At 55.1% G+C, this 20,447-nt stretch overlaps 1 protein-coding gene across 1 annotated transcript; it reads right to left on the reverse strand.

Moving 5' to 3' along the window:
- Positions 1-1,246: 1,246 nt before the first annotated feature.
- Positions 1,247-15,452, reverse strand: ALAS1 (5'-aminolevulinate synthase 1; the record flags this gene model as incomplete). The annotated part of the gene is made up of 11 exons (XM_080696334.1): positions 1,247-1,407; positions 3,209-3,371; positions 3,762-4,030; positions 5,456-5,620; positions 6,372-6,551; positions 7,483-7,667; positions 8,777-8,999; positions 9,289-9,438; positions 10,054-10,281; positions 13,789-14,001; positions 15,356-15,452. The coding sequence occupies 11 exons, from the start codon at positions 15,450-15,452 to the stop codon at positions 1,247-1,249; spliced, it is 2,034 nt and encodes a 677-aa protein (XP_080552460.1).
- Positions 15,453-20,447: the final 4,995 nt, after the last annotated feature.

A 20,447-nucleotide genomic window follows, 5' to 3' on the forward strand; every position in this document is an offset into this window, starting at 1 on the left:
AGAGCAGGTCCTCCCAGCATGTGGGTGGAAACACCCAATCCAACGGAGGAACAAGAGGTGACGGGTGGTCCCGGCCTGGAGTGCAAAGGGAAAGGCCCTGTTTCCTGAGCGGGAAGGGCCTCTGGTTCTGAGGTGGCCGGATTTCCACCAGGGGCCCGCCTGAGCAGCATCATCTGCTGGGCCCAGGGCTCAGCAGGGCTCTCCGGTCTGCGCAGAGGGGAGGCTGCTGCCCTTCCCTGGAGGGAGGCGGGTCCTCGCTGCCTCCAGCTGCTCACTTCTCCTTTGGCTCACCCGTCTTCTTCTGCCCAGCCTCCCCTTTCTCGTGACACTGGGGATGGAGCCCAGGGGCATTCTATCCGAACTACACCCCAGCCCGACTTTTTATTCTTTATTTTGAAACAGAGTTTCACTGAGTTGCAAAGAACCTAAGTAGCTGAGGCTGTCCGGGAAGCGAGACCCTCCTGTTTCAACCGCCCGATGCTGGGATTACGAGCGTGCGCCGCCAGGCCTCGCCACCTCCAGTACTTCTGAGGGGTCCCGTGAAAAGCAGACAGACCCACAGCAGTACACCAGCTCCCAGACCTGTCATCTCAGGTCTCTCCTCCTGGAGTTCCAATTGTTTCTGGAAAGCTGGGAGTGGTGACGCAGGCTTGTAATCCCAGTACGCGGGAGGCCGAGACAGGAGGATCGCAGGTTCATGGCCAGCCTCAGCTACTTAGGCCCTCCGTAACTTAGTGAGACCTTGTTTCAAAATTAAGAATAAAAAATAAAGCCGGGCGTGGTGGCGCACCCTTGTAATCCCTGCACTTGGGAGGCGGACAGGAGGATCGCGCAGGTTCGAAGCCACCCTTGCTGGCTTAAGAGACCCTGTTTCCAAATAAAAATATAAAAATAGGTCTGGGAGTGTAGCCCAGAGGTAGAAGGGTTTCCAGGAACCCCAGTACCACCAAGTAGTAGTAGTAGTAATAATAATAATAATAATAATAATAAATTATTCGTTCATTCATTCAAAAGGGCTCAGGGTCTAGTTCGAAGGCCGAATGCCCGCGGTTAATCTCTAGCACTCCCCCGTCTTCTTTTTGATTCAGTAGCCAATAGCAGAAACTCCTATCACACTTACACAAGAATTTATTTCGGGACTATGTTTTTACTATAGATTAAGATTTAATATAATTTAACACACATATAAAGACGGTTCTGGAGACCGCCCGGCTGCGATCATGGCGGGGCCGGGCGGCATGCCGCTCTAGGCCTGGGCAGACACCAGCTTGCTCATGCCTGAGAAGTAGGCCTTCTCTCTTTCGCTCATCACCTCAAAATGCAGCGGCCTCCTGCAGAAGTTGCACTCTGCCGAGGAGTGTGGCCTCAGCTCCAGCCCCACTCGCTTCCAGGTGGCCAGCAGGTTCTCTGCGGGAGAGAGTCAAGGGTTACAGAGCATCTGCCCAAGACCAGGAGCCTGCCTGCGTGCAAAGACTCGCCTACTCAAAACAAGCAGTGGAACCACTCAACTGGCCCATAAACAAAATGCGGTAGCTCTGCGCGGAGGGCTACCGGTCATAAATGGCAGCCGGGCGTGGCGCGCGCCTGCAATCCCAGTATTCAGGAGGCTGAGACGGGGACCGCAGGTTCGCGGCCAGCCTCAGCAATCTAGCAAGATGTGGTTCAAAATTAAAAAAAAAAAAAGTCCTGGGGATGGAGCTTGGAGGTAGAATCCCCCTGGGTTCAATCCCCAGTACAATCAATCAATCAATCAATGGAAAAACAACTCCCAGAGCTGGGCCTTCCTTCCCAAACCTCCAGGGAAGAGGCTGCCTCAGCGTCCACTCGCAGTTAGCTCGAGCATTTCTGGGGTTCGGGGTGTAGCGCAGTGGTAGGGTGTAGGCTTAGACACACAAGGCTGACACCAAGGCACAAAACAAGAACCAACCAACCATTGAGATGTTTTTCTTTAATCTTTCCAGCATGGGAATTGAACCCAGGGGCATTCTACCTTCAAGCTACACCCTAGCCCTGTTTTTTTATTCTTAATTTTTGAAACAGGGTTTCAGTAAGTTGTGGAGAGCCTCACTAAGTAGCTGAACCACAGATCTGCAATCCTCCTGTCCAGCCTCCCAAGTATTGCATTACAAGCGTAAGTTGGTTCTTTTATGGTGCTGGGGACTGAACACTGAACTCAGGGCTTTTCATGCTAGGCAAGGGCTCTGCCACTGAGCTACACCCCAGCCTTTTCTAAATTTTACTTTGAAAGTGTAGTGCAAACGCGTGTAATCCCAGTACTTGAGAGGAAGAGACAGGAGGACTGTAAGTTTGAGGTCAGCCTTGGCAATTTAGCAATGCCCTTTGTAACCTAATGAGACCCTGTTTCAAAATAAAAAATTAAATAGAGTTGGGGGTATAGCTCAGAGGTGGAGTTCCCTTGGGTTCAATCCCCAGTACAAAAGGAAAAAAATTTATTTTGGGACAAGGTCTTACTAAGTTGCTCAGGCCGGCCCTGAACTTGTGATCTTCCTACAGCCTCCCAAGTAGCTGGGATTACAAGATGTGCAAAGATTAAGCATTTGTCAGCAGAATACCAGGCCGGTCAGGAAGCGGGGCCACCCCAGGGGGGCCCCTCAGCCTGTGCTTTCGGGTTGGCCATGGGGGTGGGCGGTAGCAACCAGAACCGGGGACTGAACACCAAGCTGAGCGACCGCCCTCATGACGGCGGGCTGAGCCACTGCCCAGGGTCAGGGATATAGGGAAAGCCTCGCAGAGATGAGCTGGGCTTTGGCCAGGGCCATCTGGGCCTCCGGAGGCCTCTGCGCACAGCCTCTGCTGTGCTCCCCCACGCAGGTGGAGTGGAACCCCGGCCAACCGGGCTCCTCAGCACTCCCAAAGGACGCTGCACTCTTGTAAGTGACGCAGTTAATAATCTTTTAGGAGATGGGCACGGTGGCACACACTTGAAATCCCAGTACTTGGGAGGCTGACACAGGAGGATGACAGGTTTGAGGCCAGCCTCAGCAACTTAGCGAGGCTCTGTTTCAAAATCAAGGGCTGAGGATATAGCTTAAAGGTAGAATGCCTCTGGGTCCTATCCCCAGTACCAAAAGAGTAAGTCTTGGAGTTTTAACCACCTGCGGGCATTCTTCACTACTTGAATAAGGGACACATCTCACAAGGACAGACACGCCCAGCGCTTGGTGCGTCCTGGAGGACAGCGGCTCACCCAGGAAGTAGCTCATCATCTGCGGCGTGTGGTGGGGGGTGGGGGCGATGCGCAGGAGCTCCTCGCCCCGGGGTACGGTGGGGTAGTTGATGGCCTGGACGTAGATGCTGTGTCTGCTCATCAGCTCGTCACAGACTTCCGTGTTCTTCGCAGCGCTGGCCACCTAAGGTTGAAGCGGAAGGCGGGACACGGTGGGCTGCAGGCCGAGGCCGGGTTGGGAGCTGGCTCTGTGCAGGGAGGTCGGCAGCAGGGGAGGCGGGTGGGAAGGGATCCGGCCCTCCCAGGCACTGCAGAGCGGTGCTCTCCTCACCGGCCTCGCCCTGGAGGCAAGGCTCCGCTCCCTTCACTAACTCAAGGAGACACTGCCGGGGCTGGCCATTTGTGGTGGGAGGGGCAAGCCCCGTGTTGAAATTTACTAAGCAGAAAGCTGGACTTCACAGCTGGCCATGCTCGGGCTTCTGGAGCTTTCCAGGAGCCAGTTCTGTTTCCTAAGGTTAACGCCTGGGAAAAGGAAGCTCCGCTCAGAGCGAAGGCAGCCGCGCCCGGGCCATACCCGCACAGGGATGATGTGGCTGGGGCAGTGGACGACCGGGAGGCCGGCGTCCATGAGCATCTGCCGCAGGAGCTTCACGCTGCGCTGGTGCTGGCGGCGGAGAGCGCGGCCCTCGGCGCTCTTCAGGACCCGCACGGACTCCAAGGCCCCGGCCAGCAGCATGGGCGGCAGGGAGGTGGTGAAGATGAAGCCGGCCGCATAGGAGCGCACGGTGTCCACCAGGGAGCGCGTGCTGGCGATGTAGCCCCCGACGCAGCCGAAGGCCTTGCCTGGGAGGAGAGGCGAGTGTCAGGCCTCTCCTGACCGTGTGGCAGCAAGGGGCCGTGCGGCCAGAGCATCTGTCTCCATCCCTCCTCTTTGTCCCCAGACTGACAGAGTGGCAGAAGGCCCACCCGTGTTCAAGAAGGCCAAGCCGAGCAATGCTGGGGAGAGGGTCTTGCCAGAGGCGCAGGGCCAAGCTCAGAGGCCTCCAGAGCGGCCGGCAGCCTGGGGCCGGTCGACACGCCCGCCTCTCCTCACAGGGATGGCGCTGTCGTGGCCCCCGCCCAGGTGTGCACCCTTCCCATCCCCACTGTGGACGCCGCCTGCCCGCCTGCCACGGCACAACTGTAACAGGTGGCCTCTGTCCATGAGCACCTGCCGGGTGAACACCGCAGAACCTGCCAGGGCTGGCCCGGCCCTCCGCCCCACCTCAAGTCCTCTGTGGGATCAGCTCTCATTCGTGTTGCAGGATTAGGAGTTCAGAAGAGCTCTCAGAGATCTTAGCGCCGTGCCCTGTAATCCCCACTTCTGCTAAACCACAAGAGGCCGGGCAGTTCCAAATCCCTTTGGGAGTCCCTCCGTCGGGTTCTGCCTCCTCTCAACCACTGGGCCAAGGAGCCACACTGGGAGTCAGCGCCTTGGGAGAAGGAGCGGCAGAGCCTTTCCCAGGGCTCACTGCCGTCCACTGCTGCCAGACACCGCGCTGCCGGGGCTACCGGGCTACCGGGCCTCGGCGCACTTACAAGGCTTAAAAACGCCCTCAGTGTCTGCACCCCAGGACTGTCTCACAGGACCCATAACAGTTCACAGGCACCTGCTGACTTTCTCCACAAGCACCTGAAGCGGGTCTGCTATAGCCTCGGGGTGTCCCTGAGGAAGCTCAAGGGTGGACGGCTAACCCCGCCCCAGGTCCCGAGGCAGGAGTGAGTTTCTGGGCTGGAGCCGGATGGACAGCCTGGAGCGAGTGGCCGGGCGGGAGCAGGGCGGCCTGGAGCGAGTGGCCGGGCGGGAGCAGGGCGGCCTGGAGCGAGTGGCCGGGCAGGAGCCGGGCGGCAGGGCTCCCAAGGAAGGTGGGAGGTGAGCGCTGCATGACACCTGGGCCTAGCTCCGGCTCCAGCAGAGGAGTCCTAGAACCCTTTCTTACTTGAGTTTAGAAGCACAATCAGAGGCACAGAGAACAAAGGTCTTGCCATCCCATGTTAGAGCCAAGACTGTTCGGAATGAGCTCAAAAGGCAGAGGTGACATTTCTGTCATGCTTGGCTTGGAGTCTGGGAACCTCGCTGCCCTGAGGGACTCTGCTAAACTGGGCTTCCGCTCACTGGGCCAGCGACTCCCCAGGGCGCGGCCGGCTTTCCGTGCTATCCCACCGCTAAGAGCTGGCCCCTGGCCCAGCGAGGCCGTGTGGCTTAGTGTCGGTGCGGAGGGCACGTACCGAGCGTTCCAGAAATGATGTCCATTTTTGGCATGACGCCGTCTCGATCGCCAATCCCTCCACCTCGAGCCCCGTACAGCCCCACGGCATGGACCTCGTCCACAAAGGTGATCGCTCCGAACTCGTGGGCCACGTCGCACAGCTCCTCCAGTGGACACACGGCGCCTGCGGGAGACCGCGGGCCCTGAAGAGCTGACCTCGGAGGGGTCTGTCCGCTCAGTCACAACAAAGCAGCTTACGCTCTGAGACTCGGTGTCGGCTTGCTTGTCCTGTTTGTTTGGTACTGAGGAACAAACCCACTGGCCTTCTACCTCTGAGCTACACCTTCAGCTGTTTTAATTTTTAATTTTCACTAAATTGATTTTTACTTTGATTTCACTGTGTGTGTGTGTGTGTGTGTGTGTGTGTGTGTGTGTGTGTGTTGATGGAGACTGAACAACCCAGGGCATTCTGAGCTACACCTCCAGCCTGATTTTCTTATTACTTTGAAACATGGTTTCACTAAGCTGTGAAGGGCCTCACTAAGAAGCTAAGGCCGACTGAGAACTCAGATCCTCCTGTCTCAGCCTCCCAAGTACTGGGATTACAAGTGTGCACCACCATGCCAGGCTCAAGGTATCATTACTGACATTGGAAAGAAAACGAACTTCCAATTTCTAGGGTAGTTTGAAAGTCAAAGTAGAAAATACACATCCACCAAGTCTATACAATGTCTACCAATTATGGAATCCCAGGAGAAAATGAGAAGAAAATAAGATGCATAAACAATCCCTACCCCCTTTTGGGGGCTGGAGACCAAACCTAGGCCTTGTGCACGCTCTACTGCAGAGCTAGATTCCTAGCCCCCGACACCGCTCTGCAGAGAGGCCCGCCTAGGTCTTCATCACGGGTCTCGCGCTTGCCCGTGGAGACTTACCATCCATTGAGTGGACGGTCTCAAAGGCGACGATCTTGGGGACGGAGGGGTCCGAGCGCTGCAGCAGCTCTCTGAGATGGTTCACATCGTTGTGGCGGAAGATGTACTTTGGCACTCGGCTGTTCCGAATCCCTTGGATCATGGAGGCGTGGTTCCCAGAATCGGAGTAAATCTCACAGCCTAAAATGAGAAAAATGCTATTTATTGACATCCGCATCAAAGACAAATGATTTCCTACACAGAAACAACGGACTCCTCAAAATAATGCCTCGAAAGCACCCACTAGAGAAAAAAGCTGTAAGCCAGGTTTTCCTGGCTTAATAACGAGTGTCTCCTCCCACTCCCTTCTCTGCAGTACTGGGGATGGAACCCAGGGGCATTCTACCTCTGAACTACACCCCTATATTTTTATTCTTTATGTTGACACAGGGTCTGCGTTGCCGAGGCAGGGCTAGAACTTCCGATCCTCCTGTCCAATTAGCTGGTATTCCAGGCATGTCCCACACCTGGCTACTGCTTCTCCTTTGAGACAGTCCCAGGTATGGAGCAGCCCTGTGGTGGGCTATCACTAGGTCTTTAAGTCTTCAGGCCTCACTCCAAGCTCAACCAAGGGATACCTAAAACAATCGCGAGATGTCTACGAAGGGACTTCTTAGAACACAGGCACGCGGAGGCGGTCTGCCGCCGCCGGCCTCGCACGTCCAGTCTTCGCTGCGTCCCTGCTCACTGGAAACCACACTGTGAGCGGGAGGAAATGCTCCCAGGCAGTGAGAGGCTGGGCCTGAACCCGGGGGCATGCTTCCTCTGAGCCACACCTGCAGCCCTATGTTATTTCCTATAATTTTTATATTTATTATTTTTATTTGCTTATTTTTTGTGGTGCTAAGAATGGAAACCAGGGGCAGTTTACCTCTGAGCTGCACCCAGCCCTATTTTATTTCTGTATTTGGAAATAAAGTCTAAGTTGCCAACGGTCTCACTACGCTGTAGGCTGGCTTTGAACCTGAGGCCCTTCTGTCTCAGCCTCCCAGGCGTGCACCTTCGTGCCCGGCTAAGCCCACTACTTTCACAAGCGTTTTGGCCTTCCTTGCTGCAGCGCTGGAGTCCTCACCCGGCATCATCCTGGCCAGAGTGAAAAGGGTGGAGTCGTTGGCCACGAAGCAGGAGGAGAACAGGAGCGCCGCATCCTTCCCATGCAGGTCAGCCAGCTCCTGCTCCAGCTCCACGTGGAACTTACTCGTTCCAGAAATATTTCTAGTACCACCTGCCCCAGCACCATGTTGTTTCAAAGTCTCCCTGTTAATAGTAACAAAAGAAAACAGACAAAATATGAGGCTCAGGCTTCTAAACACCATGTGAATCATCTCCTTTCCAGGACCCAGGAAGCTGTCACTGTGAAACGTGGGGTCGGAAGTTTCAGCGACTTCAGACCAGGCAGAGGTGCTGCATTGGGGTGATCACACCTCTGCGACCATCAAGCATGTGCGTCCACCTAACAGTGCTCAGGGTTAGCCGACTTCACTGTTGTGAGGCCTTTCTCTGGGAAACATCGTTCCTTCCAATAACATGTCACGTTAAGGGTAAGCCAACCTAGAGGGGCCACAAACCAGCCACATGGTGTGGGACAGGCCCCTGCGGCCAAGCTGCAGGAGGGAGGCTTTGGTAAGCCTCTGGAGACGCGGCCAGGACTCTCACGCATCCCTGGCCGTGGCGCTCCTCCCAAAGGACACGCAGACATACCCACTCTCTACCTCCCAACTCCTGCCCCTCCAAAGCACCTTTGGAAAGGAGCGTTCCCTCCGGTGTGCCTATGTTTACCTTCCTCCACCTGCAGCCCCAACCAAGGATGTCTGTGCAGGCACACTCCCTGTGGTAGTGAACTCACAAGCACGTCAGCGTGGCTCCTCCCCAAGCTTGAATCCGCACACACCAAGGGGCTCCACTAGCCACCTGCACATTAGGGTTTCTCTACTAGGAACCTACAGGTGTGCGTGTGTGTCCATGGGGGCGCGTACGTGTGTGCTACTGGAAAGTGAACCCAGGCATTCCACCTCTGAGCTACACTGCCAGGCCTGTTTTATTTTTCATTTTGAAACAAAGTCCCACTAAGTTGCAGAGGGTCCTGCTAAGTTGCTGAGGCTGGCTGTGAACTGTGATCCTCCTGTCCCAGCCTCCCAAGTCCTGTACCACCACGCCAGGCTTGCAGATATTTTCAAAGGCTAAGAGTAGCACTCTGCTTTTAGTGCAGAGGATCCTCCCCGTAAAAGATCCCACCCACAAGAATCATCCACGTCTCGCCAACTAATGCCAGCGACCTCTGAGAACCAAAGGCGACTTGCACAACTGCCCCGCACACCCGAGAGGCGACTTGCACAACTGCCCCGCACACCCAAGAGGCGACTTACACAACTGCCCCGCACACCCGCGGGTGGCGGCTCATCCCGAGGTAGTCGTTGCTGCACCAGACTGACACCTGCTTCTTGGTGACGAGGGAGTCCGAGTAGTCGTCCGCCATGGGGAAGATGTGCGCCCTCCGGTTCACAGTTTTAAAAACTCGATAGGTGTGGTCACTTTTCTTCTCATCAATTTTCTTCTCAAAGAAACGATCATATTGAAAAGTAGAAACCGCTGGAAATGAACAAGAGGTGGACGGTTAGACGGCAGGAAGCGTGTCTGGGTTTGCAAACGGCAGACCTGAGCTCAAGTCTGGCTTGGCCGCTTCACACAGAAGACTCAGATTGCTCGATGTCCCCATCTGTGAGGGTGAAGGAGGCTGTGGATCGCTGCCCGGCTTGTGGGTGGCGGTACTGAGAGAAGGCCAGCCGCAACAGTGTCTGGGAAGGGCGCCTACTGCTCGAGCAAGGGCCCGCTGTCAGGCTCAACCTCAGGTCCGCGTGACCTAGGCAGCGAGACTTACACTTTGGCAAGTTATCTTGCAGGAGATGAGACACTCTTTCCGGCCTCTGCTTCCGCATGATGTCCTGGAAGTTCTTCAGCAGTGCGTTCGGATCCCCGTCACCCGTCTTCACACCCGTTACACCGGGCTTCCCCGAGGCTTGGGCCACCTCTGCAACAAGAGGCGGGAGGATGAATGGGCCCGCACTCGACGGTGAGCTCACGGTGCCTCCCGGCTTAGGTCACACACAGAGCTAATGACCACCAGAGTTCGTCCTATGTGCACGTCTGAGGTGCCACTTGAGGGTCACTGAAATGCCGAATCCAGAGCGGCGCGGCTTTAAGGAGCGTTAGCGTCCGCAGCCTCCCAGCTGGCAGCCGTGCTTTCCCCACGCCACCCGTTCCACCACCCAGCCTAATCGCTATTTTTTTCACAGAAAACAATTTAGATATGGGCATCTTTCTGCCAGAGGGGGAGGGGCTGGAGCTGGGCTGGGTTAGAGTTGCGGCTCGATGACCATCCGTGGGACCGGGGCCGGCACTGACTGCAGCAGCACCTCTGCCTCCCTCTTTTATCCTGCCCAATGGTGGGGAAGCCCAAGGGAAACAGCACAGCACCGCAGCCTGGGCGGAGGCTGGTTTCAGTTACCCTGATCACATCCTACACACTCACCAGGTAGAAAGCCCATGTTCTGCAAGACGGCCCTCTGGCTGGCTGGCTCAAGGGCCTTCCTCCTGGGCCCTCAGAGGGGAGGCGCGCCCCAGCCCGCCCGGCGGCTCTCCGTACCTTTCCTCACGGCGTGCATCTCCTGCACGTCCTCCTGCAGCGCCGGGCTGGCTTTGCGGAAGACGCTGCTGCCGCCCTGGCTCATCTGTGCGGCCAGGAAGGGGCACTTGCTCGCGGCGCCCTGGCTCGGGGCAGGTGCCGGGTGCCCCGCCGGAAGCGGCGTGCCGTCGAGAGTCTGCTGGGACCTGTCAGGCTCCCGCGGGTCCTTGGCTTCGGCAGATTTATCTTCTGGGAAGAAATGCACACACGTGGCATCAGTGCTGGTGGCACGAGAGGGCCGCCAACCGTTCTCCGAGTGCCCAGAGACAGGCTTGACACTTACCCACCCACACCTCGGGAAAGGCAGACGCACGCCCTCCCTAGGTCCTGCTGGTCGGCTCCCTCCCGCGCCCGCGGGACCTGCACTCCTGTGAAGGGTCACTGCAAGCCCAGCTGCCGCGGAGGCCCCGCACCCCTCCAGAGAAGCCCCAAACGCCCCGTCTCCTGCTTTTAGACAGCTGGTCCCGAGTTGGCTGACTCGCGTCCTCCCTGCCCTCTGCACACTGCGCATATTCAGGATGAGAACTTGCTCTAAGGTAACTCGGAGTATTCATACAATTTTTTCTCTGCTAATTATTTTCTAAATAGATTCTTGATACAGAAGTTTGCTGTTGCTTAACATAAAAACTACTGGTTTTCAGCCCTGCACGGTGGGCACGCTTGTCATCCCAGCATTCAGGAGGCCGAGACAAGAGGATCAGCTATTTAGTGAGGCCCTCCACAACTTAGTGAGACCCTGTTTCAAAATAAAGAATAAAAAAGCCAGGCGTGGTGACGCACGCTTGTAATCCCCGCGCTTGGGAGGCTGAGACAGGAGGATCGCGCAGGCTCGAACCCAGCCTCAGCTACTTAGTGAGGCTCTCAGCAACTTAGTGAGACCCTGTTTCCAAATAAAATATAAAAAAGATCTGGGAGCCAAAGGTAGAAAGCCTCTGGGTTCCACCCCCAGTACCACCAAAAAAAAAGAATAAAAAATAGGGCAGGGGGTGTAGCTCGGAGGTTGAATGCCCCTGGGGTCCATCACCAGACCTGCAAAAACAAAACAAAAACTACTGGTTTTCTTCTAAACAAAAGAAACTGGACTTGCCAGGCACAGTAGTGCATATCGCAAGCCCAGCTACTGAGGAGGCCGAGGCAGGAGGATCATAATTTCCAGGCCAACCTCATCAATTTAGTAACACTCTGTCTTGATAAGAAATAAAAAGGGCTGGGACATAGCTCGCTGGTAGAGCGTCCCTGGATTCAACCCTCTAGCTCTCTCTAAGAAGAGGAAGAAGAGGAGGAGGAAGAAGACAGAAATTAGACTAAAAACTGAGGTCCTAAAATAAAACCCTGGGTAGGTCAGCGTCGTATACCTCACTCGGCTGCTCATCTAAACCAACCCAAGAAGACTGCCGACTCGGCCCGCAGGCTGGCAAGTTTGCTCCTAGTGGCAATGGCTCTCCTCCCCCTTGAGTAATTGTGCCTTCCTTGAAAAGTCTTTCATCCTCCTCCTGGAACACGCCTGTGAGAACGGCTAGTCTTTCTACAACTTGAGAGGGTCTCTTAACACCGTTCTTGTTAAAATTTCCCACAAAGGAATGTCAGAGAAGTTATTTCAAAGTTAATTTCAATATGAAAGTAATGCATATTGATTAGAGAAAGTCTAGAAAAAAGAAAAGTGTCATGACTCAAAATATCACCATTGCAAATTTCTTTTTTTTTTTTTTTAAAAAAAGAGCCAACTCCTGCAAGTGAATTCTACAAAGGAGTAAGTCCTTCCTACTTAAAGAACAAAAAAACAAAAACAAGAAGCAAAACATTCCTTTCTTACAAGTTCACACCTGGAGAACACACCTAAGGTGAATGTTCTCTGGGATTAAGTGGAATCTGAAAAGCTTCCTCCTCTTGTGGCAGAACAGGATCAAGACCAAATACAATTCTGGTCTCTTTATTAAAAGCAAAACAAGCCGGGCATGGTGGCGCACACTTGTAATACCAGCATTTGGGAGGCGGAGACCAAAGGATTGTGGTTTGCAGACAGCCTCAGCTACTTAGCTGGAGACCCAAGGATCGTGGTGCACGGACAGCCTTAACTACTTAGCGAAGCCCTTTGCAACTCAGTGAGGCCCTGTTTCAAAACATTTTTTTAAAAGACTAAAAAATAGGGCTAGCCGGGCGTGGTGGCGCACGCTTGTAATCCCCGCGCTTGGGAGGCAGAGACAGGAGGATCGCGCAGGTTCGAAGCTAGCCGTGCGCGCTGGCTTAGGAGACCCTGTTTCCAAATAAAAATGTAAAAAGAGGTCTGGGAGTGTAGCCCGGAGATAGAAGGGCTTCCAGGAACCCCAGTACCACCAAAAAAAAAAAAAAATAGGGCTAGTGAGTCGGGTGTGGTGGCACACGCCTGTAATCCCCGCACTTGGGAGGCTGAGACAGGAGGATCACACGGGTTCGAAGCCAGCCTCAGCTACTTAGTGAGGCTTTCAGCAACTTAGTGAGACCCTGTTTCCAAATAAAAAAAAAAAAAAAAAATAGGGCTGGGGGTGTCGCTTGGAAGTACAATACCCCTGGGTTCCATCCCTGGTACCGAAAAACTAAAAAAAGCAAAACAAAACTGTAGGCACAAAATTAGTCTATGTAGTGAAAAATCACCAGTGGTATGATATGACTCCACCTGATGAGAAGCTCCAGGAGTCAAGACTGAGAGAGACAGGAAGCAGAATGGTGGTCGCCGGAGCGAGGATAAGCGAAACGGGAGTTGATGGTTAATAGGCCTGAGTGTAGCTGGGCAAGACGAAGAAAGTTCTGGAGACGGTGGTGGTGGTGATTGCGCAACAGTATGGATGAACTCAGAAAGTGATTAAATGAGCCGGGCGTGGTGGCACACGCTCGTAATCCTAGTACTTGGGAGGCTGCGTTAGGAAGAATGCGGGTTTGGGACAGCCTCAGCTACTTAGGCTCTCCACAACTTAGTGAGACACCGTTTCAAAATAAAGAATAAAAAAATAGGGCTGGGGGTGTGTCTCAAAGGTAAAATGCCCCTGGGTTCCATCTCCAGTACCACAAAAAAAGATCTTAAATGGTAAATTTTATATTATGTGCATTTTGCCACAATAATTCCCCCCACTTCTTTCCTTCTTTTCTTTCTTCCTTTCCTTTTCCTCCCTCCCTCCCTTCCTTCCTTATTGTGGTACTGGGGATGGAACCCAGGGACTTTCTACCTCCAGGCTACATTCCCAAACCTATTTTATACTTTATTTGGAAACAGGGTCTCACTAAGTTGCTGAGAGCCTCACTATGTAGCCGAGGCTGGCTTCGAACCTGTGCGATCCTCCTGTCTCAGCCTCCCAAGCGCTGGGATTACAAGCGTGCGCCACCACACCCAGCTTTCCCCACTACTTTAAAAGCCAAGGGCCAAACATTTATCAAGCAAAAAGCTAGAGAACACTCCAACTGAAGATTCACACGAGGCTCTAAGGAGACGCTAAAACCCCAACAGACCCTGGCAGGCAATCCAGAAGCCTGTATGTTCAACACGGCCACCAACCCACCCTTCAAGCCAGGGACTCTTGAGCGCCCACCTGTGGGATCAGGGCAGCAGTCACAGGAGGTAAGTCCACACAGAGGAGGCCCCGGGGCAGCCCTCTCCAGCCGTGGACAACACTCCTAGCTAGCAATGAAGGCAGACGCCCCACCGGCGTCATCGCCGACACTTACTCTCACTGGCCGGGGGGGTGTCTTTGATCTGCTGGCAGCACGTTGATGAAGTGGACAGGGCCCGAGGGGCTGGCTGGGCCCCCACTTCCATCATCTTGGGGCAGTTTTGGGCATAGAACAACAAGGATTTGCCCGCCTTCTGCAGAAAGGCCTGGGGGACGCGCGACAAGAATGGGCAGCGGCGGACAACAGTCTCCATGTCTGGGACGAGTGCTGGCTCCTGTGGAAAGACTGCCCATGGGCGACACTTGTTACCAACCAGGCAAATGCCACAGCCAGGTTCTGGGTTCAGGTGTCTGTGTAGACCCAGGGTACCCTGGGATGCTAACACATTTCACTCAGATATATCGAGGGACACCACTGTTGTAGGACTCAAAAAAAAGGAGTGGTGACCGTACTCTACCCAGCTCTCCAACTTCTTCATTCTCCAGTTCTACAGAAAAGTGCCTGCAGCAGGCATGGTAACAGAAATTGCCTGTAATCCCAGTAATTGGGAGGCAGGTTCAAGGCCAGCCTTGGTGACTCAGTAAAACCTCCTCAAAATAAAAAGCAAAAGGGCTGGGGGTGCTCAGAGTTAGAATGTCCCTGGGGCCAGTCCTCAGTATCCCCTCCCCCTCATAAAAAGCACCTGCAAGCCAGGCGTGGTGGCGCACGCTTGTAATCCCTGCATTCGGGAGGCTGAGACTGGAGGATCGCGGTTCCCGGACAGCCTCAGCTGCTTAGTGAGGCCCTTTAGTGAGGCCCTCTGCAACTCAGTGAGACCCTGTTTCCAAATAAAGAATAAAAAATTGGGCAGGAGGTGTATCTCGGAGGTCAAATGTCTCTGGGTTCCATCCCCAGGCCCGCAAAAAAAAAAAAAAAAAAAAAAAAAAAAAAAAAAAAGCACCTGCATAGCAATTCTAGAAAGTACAGTATATGCTAACAATAACTGCGGGGGCGGGAAGATGAGGACAAGTCAGGAACAGGTTTGGGAGGCCAGAAGTTCCTTGAGGGAGATGCAGATAAGACCTCAGCCCACACCCCGTGAAGGAGCCGGACTTGAGAAGCTGCCGTCATCCATCCAGGCAGGGAGGACTCAGGCCCTCCTGCTCCTCACCCCCCCAGCCCGGGAAGGCGACGGGCCAAGCCCCGGGTCCCCGAGGTCATGTTCTCAGAGCTGGCAGAACTGAGAAAGAAGGGGGCACCAGAAGGGCAGGGGTGTGGGGAGGCGCCCTGGCGCCGCCCCGACAGGGACCGGGCTCTAAAATCGCGGGGCCGGCTCTGGGGGAAGGAGGTGGCTTGGGGGATGGGGTCACAGGTGGACCCGGGGGCCAGGGCTCGAGGATAACTGGGGTGGGGGGCGGAGAAGGGGATCCCGGGGTGGAATGTCGAGGAGAGGCCGTCGGGGACGCGCGGCGGCCGGGGGCCTGGAGGATGGACGCTGACCCCGGGCGCGGGGGCCGGGCCGGCGGGGGAGGGGTCTCAGGGTCGCCGGCTGGACGCGCAGTGTCCCCGCGGCCGGCGCCGCCCCGAGCGCGGGCCCTCACCTGCGCGGGACAGTCGGCAGCGGCGGCAGCAGGCGCGCAACCCGGCGAGGTCCACTCGTACCGTCGCCCTTGTCCGCGAGCAGCCTCAGGCCGCGACCGCTGTCGCCCTAATATACCGCGGTAGGGGCCGCTGCGCATGCGCCGTGGGCGCGGCGCCTCTGCGCACGCGCGCGGCGTGACCGCGGAGCCCGGGTGGGCGGAGCTAGAGGCGGGGCCACGCGGGCTTCTGAACCCGGCGATTCCACTGCGGGGTGTCGGGGACGTGGGGGAAGGGGTTCCAGGCCAGGGTCTCAAGCTGGATCCGCGTCCACTGGCGCTTGCTCCTGGATCGCCCCAGGATGGTGTGGTCCACGCGTCTTCTGGTCAGAGAGGCTGAGATGATGCAGTGTGGGGATGAGGGACTTCGCTGGGTTGAGCTCGCCGCTCCCTAGCTCTGAGCGCGGGGTGTGTTTGTGTATGTGTTGGCACATAGTTAAGATTTTTGTTGTTGTTGTTTTCAGTACTGGGGATGGAACTCAGGGGCATTCTACCTCCGAGCTACATCCTCAGCCCTACTTTTTATACTTTATTTTGAAACAGGGTCTCACTGAGTTGCAAAGGGCCTCACTAAGTAGCCGAGGCTGTCTGCCAACCGTGATCCTCCTGTCTCAGCCTCCTAAACGTTAGGATTACAAGCGTGCCACCACGCCCGGCTTCATAGTTAAGGTTTAACAAATACTAGCTACTATTTTTATTTTACATCCAGCATCGCCCAAAGCCCTTGCCAGCCACCTGGGTACCAGTTGGGTGTCTTAGCACTCCATATCTGAGTTCAGCGCTGGGTGGCGCTTCCTTTGAGGCTCCCCAGAACCGCACCTGAAGGGTAGGACTTGGCAAGCCCCTTCCTAGCTCTGCACCCAGCCTGGCCCAGGCAGGACTGGGCTGGGCCTCTGCCAGGCTCAGAGCCACCCTCCTCCACATGGGGAAACCATTCAGGCTGCTCCTCCCCAGCGGGGCTTTAATAAGAGGGACAAAGTCCAGAGGGGAGACCAGGTGTGTCCAGGTACTTTCTGCTCGCCTCCCGCGGAGCCCCACTCAGCTGCGAGGTCGGCAAGCTGACTCTCCAGCTGGGAGGAGCATCTGGGTTCAGAGTGTCCCTGGGACCAGTCTAGGAGGAGGAGTGGGGATATGATGAAGGTAGTGCTAGCCAGGTGCAGCTGGGCAGCTCTGTAAACCCAGCACTTGGGAGGCTGAGACAGGAGGAGCGTAGGTTCAAGGACAGCCTCGGCAACTTAGCAAGACCCTGTTTCCAAATAAATAAAAAGAGCTTGGAGGTGTAGCTTGGAGGTAAAATGCCGCTGAGTCTAATACCCAGTACCAAAAGAAACAAGTAAATGGAGAGTGTTTACTGCCGGTGTTTTCTTTTTCTTCTCTGGTCCTTCACTTTCCTCATCTGGGCAGAAGGCTCAGGAGCCTTGCCCTGCCTGCTCACCAGGTTTGGCGGATCCAGGGCAAAGCAGAGGCAGGAAGAACTGGACGCTGCACGGGACATGCGTTCCGAGGTCAGCTGTGGGTCTTACTTGGCTGTGTCCTTGGGCAGACCACAACCTCTCCGAGGAGGCCAGGAGGCCTTTGTAAAGGGCTGGGAGGCCAGCCGTGCCATTGGCGGTTGGCAGGGCCAGGTGAAGTCATGGGCTACACAGGCTTGTTGCTTAAACCACGGTCTCCAGCCCTCTGGGAGTTTCCTGTTTAACAAAGGCTGGGAAACAGGCAGACTCACCAGGAAAGTACAGTAGAATATTGTAAACAGTTCCAGATGGAGGAGGAGGCAGTTAGCTCCAACAGGAAGTTGGGGGATTCCAGCCACCAGGAGGTTGTCCAGAAAAGTGGGCGCTGTCTTGAAGGGTGGGTCTGCGAGGCATTGGGAGGCTGCGGGGGTAAAGCCCAGACTGGGAGAGGCCCAGGCCTGTGGGTGGGGTGGAGGGCGAGTCAGCTTGAATAGCTAGGCTACCCGGTACATCCAAGAAGTGGGGCAAAGCCCGCCAAGCCAAGGCCGCCCTAACAGAGCCCCAGGGCCTCCCTCATTCAGCATCAGGACCCCAGCAACCACCACCGGGGACCGCTCCAAGTACAGATGCTTGGGCTGTGCTCCTGACATTCCGGCCCAGGGAACTGCATTTTCTTTTCTTTTTCTTTTTCTTTCTTTTTTTTTTTTTTTTTTTTTTTGTGGCACTGGGGATGGAACCCAGAGGCATTTTACCTCTGAGCTAACCCCCCAGCCCGATTTTATTTTTTATTTGGAAACAGGGTGTCACTAAGTTGCAGAGGGCCTCTCTAAGTTGTCAAGGCTGGCTTTGAACCTGTGTGATCCTCCTGTCTCAGCCTCCCAAGTACTGGGATGACAAGCTCATGTGTCACCACGCCCAGCAAGGGAATCTGTTTGTTTGTTTGTTTATTACTATACTGGGAATACCCAGGGGGCATTCTCCCTCGGAGCTACACCCCCAGCCTATTTTTATTCTTTATTTTGAAACAGGGTCTCACTGAGTTGCAAAGGGCCTCACTGAGTAGTAGAATTAGCCCCTGGCCTAAACCCGGGTTTTTGTGTCTGCAGCGGGAGTTACCTCCCCTGCTTGGGGTGAGTCTGGGTAGGCCCTTTGATGAACCTCCTCCTCCCCTTCTGTTCTCCTCCTTCTTCCTCTCTCCCTGGGGGGTCTTTTCTTTTCCTCCCCCCCCCCCTTGCCTTCTTCTCCTCCCCCTTTGGCTCTCTCTGCATTCCCTCCTCCTCCAGCCGCAGTACAAGCTCATCTTATCGCCTGCCCTGACCCTGGCCAGTGGACCCAAACCTGGAGTTCAGGCCAGGTCAGCCCTGGCTCCGGCACGATGCTGAGGCCTTCCTGCCCCCTTGACCAGCCTGCGTCAGCATCGCTGCCAAGGGCTGCTGCTCACGACATCCAGCGTCAAGGCAGAAGGAAAATGTCAGCTCTTGCTCAGAACCTCCCTTCTACTCTATTTTTAGCAGTGCCCCAAAGGAGTCTCCAGTAGCCTAGGCAAACTTACTGCTTTTGTCTGGGCCTCCGTTTCCACATCTGTCAGCCGGAAAAGAAATTATCATGGGACAGCTTTGAAGACAGTCAAAACTCCCATCCATGCCAGGCGCGGTGGCGCAGGCTTGTAATTCCAGTGCTTGGGAGGCTGAGACAAGGAGGAGCCCGCAGGCTTGAAGCCGGCCTCAGCTACTTAGTGAGGCTCTCAGCAACTTAGTGAGACCCTGTTTCCAAATAAAATAGAAAATAGGTCTGGGAGTGTAGCCCCGAGGTGGTGGAAAGTCCCTGCGTTTCAACACTAGTACCAAAAAAAAAAAAAAAGGAAGGAAAAACACCTGGCGTGGTGGCGCACGCTTGTAATCTCCGCGCTTGGGAGGTGGAGACAGGAGGATCGTGCAGGTTCTAAGCCAGCCATGCTGGCTTAAGAGACCCTGTTTCCAAATAAAAATATAAAATAGGTCTGGGAGTGTAGCCCCGAGGTGGAAAGTCCCTGCGTTTCAACCCTAGTACCAAAAAAAAGAAAAACAAAAACTTCTGACCCGGGCTGGGGGTGTGGCTCAGTGGTACAGCATTTGCCTGGCATGTGGGAGGCCCCGGGTTCAATCCCCAGCACCACAACAAATACCCTGTAGCCTGTGCTGCTGATACAGCGCAGCTTGGGGTGGGTGCCCTTCTGTACAGCGGTAGGCGAGCCAGCCTTGCAGAATGGCCAGAGAGGGTCTGGGAAGAGCTCGGCTCTGCGCTGGAGGGCTGGAGACACGAGCTCCAGGGATGACAGCCACAGGGCCCAGGAGCCATCACCTGAGCTGGGGTTATGGGCTCGCCATCTTGTGAGCTGGGCCTTAGGCTCGGGAAGGACCTGTCTTTGAACCCCTGTGGGCTCTGGCCAGCCCGGGTCTGCGTTCCTGAGGCCAGCGCGGGGGCAGGGTGGGCTCTGGTTGTTTAGGGAAGACCAGTGCCAGGCTAAGGGCTACAGTCTAGAATGAGGTTCATAGCAAACATCAGCCCCAGCCCAGAGAGCCCCCGAGGACAGAGAGCCCCGAGGACCCCGAGCCCCGATCCCTGCCCAGCGCCCACAAACCCTGGTCCACATCGTGCTTGGTCGTTTTAGCTACTCTTTGTTTAAACGCGTTTGGGGAAGGGGTACGGGAATTGAACCCAGGGACATTCTACCTCCGAACTATATTCTCAGCCCTTTTTATTATTTTATTTTGAAACAGGGTCTTGCATACGGCTGGGTGTGGTAGCGCATGCCTGTAATCCCAGTACTTGGGAGGCTGAGACACGCCTGGCTCCAGTCTGTTTAAATGGTGCTGGGGATGGAACTTGGGGGCCTGGCGCACACAAAGCATGTACTCTGCCCCTGAGCCCTGCCCCCGCCTCAATGTGCCTCTCTTACGCTCCTCCTCCCCCTCCTCCTCCCCCCCCTCCTCCTCCTCCCCCTCCTCTTCCTCCTCCTCCTCCTCCTCCTTCTTCTTTCAGTACTGGGGGTGGAACCCAGGGACATTCTACCTCCTAGCGATACCCCTCAGCCCAATTTTTTGTGTGTGTGGTATTGGGGATGGAACCCAAGGACATTCTAACTTCAAGCTATAACCCCAGCCCTATTTTTTATTCTTTATTTTGAAACAGGGTCTCACTAAGTAGCTGAGGCTGTCCAGGAACAGCAATCCTCCTGTCTCCACTTCCTGAATGCTGGGATTACAAGCTTGCACCCGACGCCTGGACCCAGCCCGATTTTTTTTTTTTTTCAGTACTGAGGATGGAACCCAGGGGCATTCTACACCTAGTCTTATTTTTTAGTCTTTTTAGTTTTTGAAACAGGGTCTCACTGAGTTGTGAAGGGGCTTGCTAAGTAGCTGAGGCTGTCTTTGAACCGCGATCCTCCAGAATCCACCTCCCTAATGCTGGGATTACAAGCGTGCGCCACCACACCCGGATCCCTATTTTTCATTCTTTATTTTGAAATAAGGTCTCACTGAGTTGCAGAGGGTCTCACTAAGTAGCTGGAGATGGCTGCAAACCCGCAATCCTTCTGTCTCAGCTTCCCAAATTTTGGGATTACCAGCATGCACCATGCCCAGCTACTTTTTCTTTTTCTTTTTTC

Source organism: Muscardinus avellanarius (genome assembly GCF_963383645.1).
Source record: "Muscardinus avellanarius genome assembly, chromosome: 5".
Taxonomy (NCBI): domain Eukaryota; kingdom Metazoa; phylum Chordata; class Mammalia; order Rodentia; family Gliridae; genus Muscardinus; species Muscardinus avellanarius.